Raw genomic sequence first — 13,349 nt, forward strand, 5'->3', positions numbered from 1 at the left:
CCGTTGGGAGGTCTGCTGTGTCCCAAACTATACAGGGGAACTTTGTGGGCATTCTGACAATATGCCTTTGCCCTTTCCTTGTTGCTATTGATTTGATACTTGCCTTTCTCAACTCAGTTGAAGTGACCTCTCAATAGGGATGTGTTTGCTTATCAAAAGGTTTATTTTCAACACACTCGGATGCTATAAAGAACAAAGATCCCAGAGGTTGTCTCATGCACTTAAGCATGGTTTAAGACTGCTGATCATTTGTTTCACCTGTAGATTAATTTGCTTGCTCACTATTCAAGCATGATAGGCCACATAAATAATGTGTTTTCTACCACTATTCACCAAGACATATTAATAATAACTACCTAATAATTAGTTGCTGGTCTGGGAGTAATTAATTTTTTGGGTTAGTTTATTTAAAATAGTAAAACATATTACAAATTATGAATCCAATTGATTTCTGTGTGTGCTGCTTACAGACACAACACAGACTAACTGCCAGTGTCATAACATTGCCGACAGAACGGAGATATTAAAGGTAAAATCTCTGAGAGGCAAGGTACACATACATCAAGTGAAACAGAGATATACATATTTCAATTGAGTATACTTTACTTACTGCTCATAATATGATGTCCTTTGCAGGAGAGACCAAATGCAGACTGGGTGACCACTCTGCAGAACTTTTTTTGTTCAGTCTGCAAATATGACCCTGACCACTTGTTATTTTAATTCTGTGCCCCACTCCCGTTCTGACTTCTCTGTTAATAGTCTCTTACACAATTCCAATGCAGCTCAACACAAGCTTGAGAAACAGCACCACATTCTTTTTAATCAACTGAGCATTTTAAACTCTTCGAGACTCAATGTTAAGTTCAACAATTTCTGATCATTATCTCTAGACCTACTTCTTCCTGACAGGAGCTGACAGTGATGATTCTGTTCTTTCCACGTACACCTCTTTAGATCCCTTTTTAAAAATTCCCACATTTGTCCCATTGTCATCCCTTTTTGTCACTTTATCTCTGGTGCCACTGACCTCATCATATCCTTCCTTTTTTGTTCTCCCTTCTTTCCTTCTTTCTCAGCTTCTGTGCCTACTTTAAATCTGTTCATCACTAATATTTTACAGATTATTAACCCAAAACATTAAGCTTTCTTTCTTTCTCCATAAATACTGCCCAGTCTATTGGTTATTTTCACTGTTTTCTGTTAATGTCTCCAGTGTTTACAGTATTTTGGTTTTCTATCATGTTTGCCTGTTCAATAGCTACCCATTTTTCCATAATCAATGAACTTCCACATTGTTGTATTTAGGTTATGCATACAGATACTTTAATATTGCTTTTTCCATTCAATTTTATAATGTAATTGTGCTAATGCTAGTCTGCACAAAAGTAGATCAGTGCTCAACAGTGTGAACTTAAATACCGAACATTTGCGAAATGCCATTGTTATGATTATAGGAAAGAAGATATGCTTTTTAGTAAAAAGAGTATTTTCATTTGTAAAACCCAAAGATAAAATAATTTTCTATCTTCAAGTATAAAATGATAATTAGCACTCAATGGGATCATGGTCATTTTATTTACATATGCTGACAACATTTGGCTCACTTGATATACTATCTCACATGACCAACTCTGCAACATCAGTATGCCATCTAGTCAGAAATGTGATGGAATACTCTCCATTTTCTCTGGTGACTAGCATTTCAGAAGCTCAAATCATCCAAGACAAAGCAGCCCATCTGACACCTTTAACATTCACTCACTTCACCACCATGCAGAATCGCAGCAATATGTGCCATCTACTAGATGAACTGCATAACTCACCGAGTCTCTTTTGACGACAGCTTCCAAACCTGACTTTCAACTCCTAGAAGAACAAGGGCAGCAGACACATGAGAATATCGCCACCTGCAAGCTCCATTCCAAGCCACACACCAACCTGTTTTGGAACTATTCATTATCACTGGCTCAAAATCCTGGATTTCCTCTCCAATGGAACTGTGATAGCATCTACATTGGACTTCAATGATTTAAGAAGATAGCTCATCATGACAGAAATTAGTCTTGCCAGTGATGCTCACATTCCATGAATGGACAGGTACAACATTTACAAATGAAAAATCAGAAAAATCAAAGTCATCATTTTCAGTCTTGTCACTATCTCTGTCGTACTCCCTGACCAGTTCACTCTGAACCTGAGCACGCAACATCTTGTCCTGTTTGACTTTCAAATACGCTTCAATCTCCAGAATGTTACCTTTCCAACAGTGTCTATGTCCACCTGTGACTTGAAGAAGATGGTGTCAAGCTTTAGTTGGTTGCAATCTTTAACCTTAAGCTTTAGACTTCTTGATAAAAAAAACTTAAAATATTCACAAGCTATTTACTTAATTGCCGGTTTATTTCTATTTGAAAATGCACCTGCAGTTTTTGGGCAAAGGAAGAGGAGTCGGCTATTCAGTCCCTTAAGTCTGTTCCATACCAATAATTCATGGCTGACTTGTATCTTCACTCCATTTTGTCTTGAATCCCTACCGCTTAATAAATATTCTTCCCCAACCAAACAAATCTATCAAGTCCAGTTTCAAAACTTCCAAGTGACCTCACCTCACCAATGCTTTGGGAGTAGTAGTTTCAGTTTTCCCTTGCCCTTTATTAAATGTTTCCTGACATTGTCTCTGCAGTCTGACTTTAATTTTAAGTCCACTTGTTCTGGGCTCTCCAGTTTGTTAGCCTGTGCTGACTTGTCTGTAAATTACTGAAAACACTCAGCTGGTCTGGCAGCATCTGTGAAAAGAAATCAGAGTTAAATCTGAGAAAGGGTCACCGAACCCGAAACGTTAACTCTGATTTTTCTTCACAGATGCTGGCAGACCGGTTGAGCTTTCCCAGCGACTTCTGTTTGTTTTTATTAGGCTCTCCCAGTTCAATCCTGCAATATCGCTCCCTGGCCTACAAGCAGGACTAGAAACAGTAATGTTCCTGAAGCTAGCAGGGGCTGAAGGGACTGACGTCTGGCATGAGGATCAGTGCCTGTGGATGAATGAGTGGTAATATCAGTGATGATAGCTGGTTGGCAAAGCTAAGGTTAGGCAGGCTCACTCCTGCTCCATAGAAAAAGGTGCCTTTAAAGGGGCGGCATGGTGTCTCAGTGGTTAGCACTGCAGCCTCACAGCACCAGGGACCTGGGTTCGACTCCAACCTCGGGCAACCGTCAGTGTGGAGTTTGCACATTCTCCCTGTGTCTGCATGGATTTCCTCTGGGTGCTCCGGATTCCTCCCACAGTCCAAAGATGTGCAGGCTAGGTGGATTGGCCATGCTAAATTGCCCGCAGTGTTCAGGGGTGTGTGGATTATAGGGGGATGGGTCTGGGTGGGATGCTTCAAGGGGCGGTGTGGACTTGTTGGGCCAAAGGGCCTGTTTCCACACTGTAGGGAATCTAGTCTAATCTAAATACTAACCTTGGCCTTTTCCAGCCTCTCTCCAGGCTGCTACCAAGGCCCTTGAGTCAGGTTGGTCCCATATGTGGATCATTGTCACTTCAAGTTAAACACGTTGCAGTTCTGATGCCATCGTTGGTCTGTGCCTTTCATATTCTAATTAAGATCACGCCTGCTAACTGCTGCATGTGCCATGTTGCTGGAATCCTGTATCAACAGAAGGGGATGGTTGGGGGTGTAATTACAAGACTGTTATGGGTATGCAGCGGCTTCTGATATCGCTGATATATTTCTGATACAGCCATGTCCCGTAACCACTTTAACCTGGCCTGCTCACACCAAATGGTGGAATCATTCAAGTTGGGACTCCGGATTTCTGTCATTCTTTGGTTGTGATGATTACAAACATGGGACCAAACTCTCAGTATAAGCACTGTGTCAGTTCTTCTGGAGCATAAGATGGAATTGTTCCAGAAGTTATTTTATAATGCTATGACATACTTCAATGTTACTATCAGAGTTTGCTGTCTGACTAACCAGACTGACTTGGAGGGTGAGTCCTTCAACTTTGGCACTGTCTGAAATGGAATATTGCAACTATCCATTTGTACAGTCCACACAAATATACAACGCCTGATATCAGGACTTTCAATATGTATGCATGGATGGTTGTGGTTCTCTGAGATATGGAGTTAGTGGCATTAGTAAAGCACTTCATTAATTTTGGAATTGCAATTACAGTCAACTAGAAATGAAAACATTTAATTACGTGTGATCGTCAGTCACAGGAGTTTAAAGACAAATCTATGTTGCTACATATATAACTGGCTTGACACCATTGCATTGGTTTCTGCGTTTAGTGTAGGTTTCTTTACTTTGTGATGGCCATTACAAAATAACTGGCCTGATAATGCTGCATGCCCATTGTGTCATCTCAAAATTACAGGAGGGGGGTTTCTCCACAGAAACAGCTCCTGATGTTTAAAATTCTCTTTATTCTTTTTGACATAGATCAGTACCTAATAAAGGCCTCAGTCCAAAACAGGGAATTTTCCAGTTTGTGATTCTTTAACAACTCCACCCCATTCCATTCTGAAAGAGGAGTGAACAATCCTGCCAATTCTACAGAAATTACACTAATTGGCCCCAGAGGTTATCTAGGTGCTGTGTCTCAAAGACACCATTGTTTCTTTAGCCTTCAGCTGGAACTTCAATATTGCAAATCTGGCCAACGGCCTTTAAAAGCAGGTACACTCTCCCGAGTAGATACTTGTGGCATGAAGCACTTTCATCTAATATTGGTTTTGTCATTTGATACCCTGCTTTAGTTCATAACCCACTTAGATCTACATTTCTCCAGTGTTTTCTCTAAATATGGCTGATTCTAGGTGTTACTCCCCTAATTAGTCAGAGCGAGCCTGAGGAAGGAAATCTGGGTCATGTTAAATTAATTGAAATGAGCATGAAAATTAGCAAAGCAAAATGCATCGATTTTTCTGGGACGCACTCTTGGTTTCTGCAAGCCACACAAAAAAGGAGCATTCTGAGAAATATTATAAAGAAACACATTGTCAGCTCAAATTGGTCTCTATCTACTGGGCCAGTGATGAATCAGCATGCAGTTTTAACCATAACCGGCCTGTTAAATGCCAATCAGTTCTGCAAATTATGAAGTACAGTTTTGTTTTTAAGATGGTTAATAATCGGTCCTCTCCCAGGCTTCTGTGAGCAAGTTATCACTTCCAAATGACTGAAATCACTCTAGAGTAGATTTATAGGGCACTGGTGTAAGTAGATATGAAGGCTTATTAATTGTGTAATTTCCTTGAAGAAATAAGGGATTAAAGTGGAGAAATAATGAATTAAGGGTTTACAAATCAACAAGTCAACCATCAGATTCCAGATTTCAGCCTCTCTCAGCATATTCTCATCAGTCCCTGCCATGAAGTTTTCAAAAATGTCCTGAAGGCAGGGAACAAAGCGAGCAGAACTGATTACAGCTATGTTCACTGCCTTGCTGTCTAAACTCTGTTTGGCTTCCTAATGAGCTCACTAAAAACCTAATTCATCTCCCATAACCCCCTCAACCCGCCTTGAAATTCACCATTATGGAAATTACAGATGAAACGTTTACAGACTGTGTTCAAATTACTGTTTCTTTAACAGGCAGGTCCCTGACCCTAGAAATGTACAATAGAGGTTTGTCCAGCTTGAAACCAATCAGTCCGAAACCAAGTGAAAAGGGAGTGGAAGGAGGTTAAGACTTTTTCTCATGGCAGTGATGATTGCAGCATTCAATCATTCCCCTGCATGGAATGCTGGAATTTTGTGGAAGTCACACAGATTTGATAATTTATCAGATAAGACTGGTGAATGCAAAAAGGTTAAAACTACTCACAGTGATGATAAACAGATTGAAACAGACTAATGCAAATTCCCAAACTATTCATGAGGAGACTCCCTCAGTTCCTCATTACTCGAAGCCAAAATGATCCTCGCAGTACCTAAGCTGTAACTGAAAGATTACAGAATTGATGGCTCCTTGGTTTAAAATGCAGCTGTTTTATTCTGCTTTAGTAATTAATTCTTTTTCCAATACAGTATTGATTAAGCGTAGACCCTGATAAAGTTCAAACTGTGAAGTATCTCCAGCGGCTTCCCCAGTTGCTCGAGAGAGTCAATGAAAACTTCCTCCCATTCCACCTGCCTCCTTAGAGTGCTGATCGAGTGAACAGCGCAGTTTTTTTCTCATAAATTAGTCAGGCTGTGTGGAGCTGTGTTAGCTGATCACTGCTTTTGTCTCTTTGCTTTGCCTCCTTGCTTTTCTGTATCACTGTCCTTTGTACTATCAGATACAAAGTCAGTGTGCAGCTGCTCCTGCAAGTCAGAACCAACGTGAAGACTGCTTCATATAAACTATATTTTATTTCTTTTACAGCTGCATTCTCCCCTCTCCTACCAACCCCTGCTCAACTCATAGCTCAACAGCCCTGCTCTGGAATTGGTGCTCAAGCATGTAACGCCAGGAAAGAGGTGCCTTTTTAAGGTCCTTGGTCCTTCAGCAACATCACCCCCACCCCAGCCACACCCATCCTAGGAACGAACATTTGATGCCCTATTTCTTACGTGTCCTGCTTTTAACTTTCGTTCAGGAAGAATGGCTTTATGCTTTCTGCATCCCATATCACCATTTCAAGACAAAATTAAACAGCAGGGCAAGTATGCAACACTGACTGACAGCCAACTATTTTCTCCTAATGTTCCCAGTCTGTGTCAAAGGACATTGCCCATAAGGGTTCACAAAAGTATTACTCCCAGCAGCTACAAGAAAATAACCTTGAACATAGTTGGTAATGACTTAAGTAATGTTTGGTAGGAATGTAAATTCCCTAAAGAACAGGAACTATTTAGTCCAAATGTGTGCACGTCTTAACTTGTATATAGTTTTATAACAATAACCATGAAAGCACTGCGCATTTGGCTATAAGGGAAGAACATTTCAGGCCAAAAAGCAGGTGCCCAAATTTGCAGTAATCCTCATCACGTGGTTCACCTTTCACCCTAGCCATCTTCCGAACTTTAACCTTTCAGTTAAAGAACACTTTCAATTTATACAGAGAAGACTAACTTGGAAGTAATAACCTCAGAATTAGGTACAGAGACATATCTTGCATTTCTTTGTAAGAATTGTGTTTGATTTATTTAACACGTAGTTGTTTGAGAATTTCAGCAGTTTCCTCCTATATATTTTTCAATCTCCTCTAGGCCATAAAGAGCAGTTAAATTCCCCCACCTCCAGAACATTCTTTACAGGTCAAAAGGTCAACATTCACAGATGTCTCCAGCAGGCACCCAATTGTCTACAGACTGTACCCCAGGATACAAGCAACTACTTTTTATCATTGGAATATACTCCCCACAGACGTTGCTTCAAATGTTCATATCCAAACATGTAAAATCATAAAACATTTTTTACAATTAACATTTGACAATCCTTACTGCATCTCTAACAGGACGGTTGAACTTATTCTAATTATTGTAATTGTCTAAACTTAACCAGGTGTAAGTGTTTAAGAGCTTAATCTGTACATTTTGCTGTCAGTTAATCTTTTAGTCACAGAGACAAGTATTTCCATTTTTGATTCCCAGTTTGATTTTCTTTTAGGAATTTCTACGCATTAAGCTTTTAAAAAAGTTAAGCCCTGACCTTTGTAAAAGTAAACCAAACTCGACAGGATTTGTGATTCTTTTGTACCTTTTCAACATCAAATGGTTAACCACAAAGACTGAATAACTGGAATTTTGCCTCAATGCATCATGAATAAAGAGAAAATTCCAGTCATAGTTCTTCTGTGTGTATTGTAGAGTAGAATATTTCATAGTTTCTATTACCAAACGGCAAGCATTCGGTACTCATAAATGTAGTACAGCCATTAATTATGTCTTTCAAACATCTTTTGTTAGAATTTGCAGCGATTAGCATGTCACTGTTTTTGTGGTTGAAATAAGATAGTGTGGGTGTTTTTTTAAAATATATAATAAGATTAATACATCAATTGAGCCTCAATAACCTGAAATGTAACACTAAGAAACAATAACCTTTTATTATCTATTTTGTTAGCTATTAAACTTTCGCTGAATCACATTAACATCACAAGTTTTCTGAACATGCAAAAATATTATTCGCTATAGGGATGAATTCATTGTTTCAAAAACACTAATACCAAATTGTTATAAAAATGTTTAATTCAAAATACTTAAATATTCCGAGGTTTTGATTTATTGACAGAGTTTGTTAATGTGCAGCTAATACTGGAAGGTTATTTCACATTGGTAATAGATGCTTTTCAGTAAATCTTTTACTTACTTACTAGCTGTTATTAATGAACAAGCAAACATGTTTATCCCGATAAAAAATAATTTTTGTAATTAGGCTTTAAAAGACTGTCCTTATCAAAGGCATTTCAACTTCTGGCTTAACTGGTGTAAACGGTGAGTAGGAATTTACAGCAAGTTGTGGTTACCCCACTATTTTCCTAAATAGTTTTTTAAAAAATAATTTTCAACTGAAGTATTTTATAGGCACCGAATAGGTAGTCTTATTTTCCTTTCACTGCAGTCGTAGTACTTTCCACTTCTCATACAAAGAAATGTAAAACCAATTGCTTCACTTGTTAAAACAAGGAGCTCTCATTTTTCCAGAAGTCATAAACTATGCTAAAATAATTACAGAATCGTAGAATTATGCAGTGCAGAAGAAAGCCACTGTGCCACCTGTACTTGTTACGCTGATTTTTTGCATACAGCTACCAATCAGTCCCACAATGCTGCTCTTCCATGAAGCAGTGAAAAGTTTCCCCTTCAAGAATTTATCTAATTCTCTTTTCAAAGTAACTAATGAATTTCCTTCAATACTCATTCAGATGGCCATTCCAGATCACAACTTGATCTGAAAACAAATGTCATTTGTGGTTCTCTTGATAATCATGTTAAATGTGTGTCCCTTGGTTACCAAACCTTTTGTCACTGGAAACAATTTATTTTTATTTACTCTATCAAGTCCTTCAAGATTTTGAGTACCGGTAACAATTCAAGAATACATACAGTGCCAATTAATGGAACATTTCTGCAGCAAGCACAGAACTTCTTTCTATTTTATTCACGTTAACACCACCAACAGCTATACTGCATAATAAAACTTGTAGCATGTGACTTCCTGCAAGTTGTTCTTGTCTTACCACACATGTGTGGGTTCATTTTCTTCACATTAAATATGTTTTCTTAATGAACAATAAGCAATTTCTTTTAAAAATTGTTTCTTGAGGAACACATTCCTTGGTTGTGACAATGCCATTTGTTTATAAATGATTATAAAGGTGGCAATTGTACAAAAAAGGAGGGTGAATCAGTGCTGTTAGCACACACTCACATTTTTCTTATTGTAAACTTAACTGTCCCTCATATATCACCAATACAACTTACATTTGGCAAAACTTTCTAAATTGGTGCAGTGACAAAGCAGAAGTTCTAAATTTGCAACAACACCAAACTGTATCAGACACCTGTAATTTAGTTTTGTATTCTTTACAGAATGCCAATTATATTCAAATTGATCTGAATAAATAGCCACCAAAAATATCAATCTTATTTTCATTTGAAGTAATCTACCAGTGAATATATTAATATTTTCTTTCAGATGAAAGCATTATCCCAAAGCAATATTTTACCCAGTACAGATCATGCTGTTACACTACCATTACTCTGGCTGGTCATTATAACAAAGTAGATTCAGAATTCTTTCATACACTCATGAAGAAAGTCTTTCCTTTGAATACTTGGATGTCAGACAGATGAAATGGTGGGTGTGTAATTTGGTTCCATTCAGTCTGTGGAAATACTTGCAACATATAGTCATAAAAATTACTGAACCAGAAATTGTTTGGGCATATTAACTGGACTGAAGTCAAATGTGTTTATGTTTGGTGGTGCCAGAGGATGGATCCACATCAGCTCAGCAGCGTGTTCTCTATGAGGCCGGGGTGGGGGCAACAGCAGCTGGGTAAAATAAGCATGTAGGCTGCCTTACTTTAGGTTTGTTTTCAAACTTCTCGTGTTAGCTGCGAACCACAAAATGCTACCTCCCAGGTGAGAATTGAGTTCTAGTAACTATAATCTTTAGCAGGAAAACCACGCTTTCACATCATTCTTTGGGTTACAGTGAAAAGGAGTCCAGGAAAAAAAATAACTTGGAAGTGACAAGAAAATATACAATTTATATTTCAAATAAGATTATAAAGATTTTACAAGATATTGTAAAGGTTTGAAGGTAAAAAAAGACTAATCTTAAGAAAGAATCAAGACAGCAATGAGAAAATAAAACAGTTCATATCTAAAGTTCTTTTCCGTTTAAAACATTGTCACTCATTTTGCCCATCTGTGATGCATCACAATTCAAAACTGTAGCCAAGATTAACTTTTATGTCCACAGAATTAAAAGCAGTCCAGACATTATATAGTTTTAGACTGGTAAATATGAGGTAATTAATTGCTTTTATTATAGCCCTGATTCACTCCTCTGGTTGATGCATGCAATTGCTTCACTATGAACACATGCAAACACATTTCTACACAAGACTAAGCACATTTTGAAATCAATGTTATTATTCAGACTTTTGAAGAAACGTACATCTAAAAGTCAAATGAAAAGGATCATTAGGAAGAGCATGCAACAGATATTTGTTTAACATAATAGCAATCAACTTTTTTCACAGATATATATACCTTTAATAACTAGAAATACGCTACACATTTATGTTTGATTGTTACATGCATTATTATCACACCGTTGTGTATAAAACAACTGACCTAGTAGAAGATGACAAAGATGGCTTTTCCTTTGCAGAAGGCCGAATTTATCTATCAAGCAACCAAAAAAAAAACATTGTATTGGAACTCATCCTATTTGTTAATTTTCTATCAATATAAGTAATTAGTCTGATCATTTTTGTTGTTCAATCACCTCAGTTAATTTTCTGGAAACAAAGTTCTGATTTACTGCCACTTTCATTGTTCTGTACAATGAATCTAAAAAGGCACAGCGGACTTTGCTACCAATAATTCCCAATAACACACTCCACAATTACTGTTGTGGAATGGGCAGGCTAGGCTTAATGTCAGCCTGCAGGTGTTTCCTTCAATGAATTGGCCGTCTCATTCCCAAAAAGGGCTAATGGTGCCTCATCAAGATATTAGAAGGCAGGATGCCCAAGCTTCATGTGTTAGGAAAGTCAAAGTATGAAGTTGGTTCCATTTGTTCAACTGCTATGTTATTGCATGTTGTCCTCATTTTACTTGTAGCACAAAGTATTACAAACTCTACTCCTTAACTACTGGCTCTACTGAAAAATATTTGTTTTTCCAGTCAGTCAAAAAACATTTTTTCACTTTACCTTCAACAGTCCGCATGCTCAACTAAAGACTTCTAAAAATACAGATTTGAATATATTATCAAATGATTCCATTCAGCAATTATTTTATAAAACTGAGTTTTACATAAAATTTAGCTACCTCCCACACTCGTTGGCTTCTAGAACATATTTTTGCCATGCCTTCACCAGTCTAGATTCCTCATTCCAGTGATAATTTCTCCCTCTGTCTAACACAGCACAATGCTGACCTAGTTAATATGAAGTGCACAGGTCTCTGGGAACAGACACTGAGAGGCCATTTACACAACCTGTTCATGATTACAGACCATACAGTTACGAAGATGGCACAGTCGCTTACAGGCCATCTGAATACTGCAAAAAGGATGACGTTAGCACCTTGGCCCCAAGTCAGATGTGTTTTTCTTTTAATCCAGAGTTTTGGGCATGTGACATGGCAACTAATGCTGATCAATTTGTTTAATCACCTTTTGGAACTCATCCAGATGGTCTGTTGAGAGCTGCACCCGTGAGATGAATCTCTGTGTTCACAGCACCACTGGTTTCTAACATGCCACTGGAGCTTTCAGTAAACGGCTGAGTACTGAATGCAGCAGGAGTTCATTCTCACAGCAGAGAGGAAGAGAGTTAAAAACTATATGCATTAGCTTTACTTCTCCCCATAGGATCACATCATGAATAATTTAACTTCTCTTATGCTAATGGGATCATGAAAGTATCCTTCTCTTCACAGTCACCACTCTCAGTATTCACCGGAACACTCCTGCCCCACTCCCCGGAACCACTTTTCTTACTAGAAAGGCCAATTCCTTGACATCAAGTCGAACTTTTTTTTAAGCTAAACATATCTTTGTAAGATACTGCTAGCATAATAGGAAATACCAGAAACACAGTCTGATTGATTAGAGGTGCTTGTAATGTATTTCAACTGGTAGACCTCAGCAGTTTCACAGCTTGTTTATTCCGAAGATGGACTCACTTCTTGGTACGTTCCAAGCACAATTAGAGTGACTGAGGAAGTATGAATATTGAACAGTTATTTAGTCTGATCAAATTTCAAGGAGCCCAGCTTGGGTCCTTCTCTTTTGGACTGCAAGCCAGCTCACCTGGATCAGGCAAGCAGTAGACGTGCTTAATGCAGAGCTACTTTGAATGTAATTTTGGAAATAGAAAATGAAAAGTGGTAAAGAACTTGCATTCATATGGCACCTTTCATGATTTCAGGTTGTTCCAATGCTGTTTTAAGGGTTGTCACTGTTATGAGGGAAGAAGCACATCAGTCAATATGCACACAGCATAACTTTATCACAATTAGCAATGTGATAAAGACCAGCTCATCTGATATTGTTTGAGTGATGTAGGTTGAGTTACAGAGATATTGGTGGACAGTGAACTTTGAGTGAGGGCAGCATTAGCCATGGTCATCGTACCACCCATCATAGAACTGCTGGTTGTAAGTGACAGCATTATTTTACATATAAAGGACATTCACTTGAGTGAGAGACAGAGGGTTGCCATGCCCACAACATCTTGTTTTCTTATACAGTCATGGGATATGCGCATTGCAGGCTGGGCTAACATTTATTGGCCGTCCCTTGAGAAAGGTAGTGGTGAGCTGCCATCTTGAACTGCTGCAGCCCTGTTGCTGTAGACAAGCCCATAATGCTGTTTGGGGAGAAATTCAAGGATTTTGAATCAGTGACACTCTAGGAAAAGTGATCTCTTACCAAATCAGAGTTCCAAGTCAAATTCATGCCTGTCTAAGGGAGAAGAGGGGTCAGGATAAAATCTGCAAAGAGACATGCTGCAATACTGAGCAGGAGATTTGACAATCAATTTTGTTGCATTATTCATAAGCAGCTAGGAGCTAATTGTTGCATAGATATATATTCTGAGTGTTATATTGCACTGCCGTCATGTGCCAGGTAACAGCGTATCAGTGCTTCAGCCTCGTGGAAGG

General features: G+C 38.3%; 1 protein-coding gene across 9 annotated transcripts in view; it reads right to left on the reverse strand.

Moving 5' to 3' along the window:
- meis2a (Meis homeobox 2a) overlaps positions 1–13,349 on the reverse strand; it is a 114,966-nt gene that overhangs the window by 70,466 nt on the left and 31,151 nt on the right. For 5 of the 9 annotated variants that reach the window (XM_048537494.2, XM_048537493.2, XM_048537492.2 and 2 more), the window contains exon 8: positions 10,809–10,859. The exons of the other annotated variants lie outside the window; for them this stretch is intronic. In XM_048537494.2, the coding sequence (XP_048393451.1) occupies positions 10,809–10,859 (51 nt within the window). The remainder of the gene's footprint in view (positions 1–10,808; positions 10,860–13,349) is intronic. 9 annotated transcript variants of the gene reach the window in all.

Source organism: Stegostoma tigrinum, chromosome 10, assembly GCF_030684315.1.
Source record: "Stegostoma tigrinum isolate sSteTig4 chromosome 10, sSteTig4.hap1, whole genome shotgun sequence".
Classification (NCBI taxonomy): domain Eukaryota; kingdom Metazoa; phylum Chordata; class Chondrichthyes; order Orectolobiformes; family Stegostomatidae; genus Stegostoma; species Stegostoma tigrinum.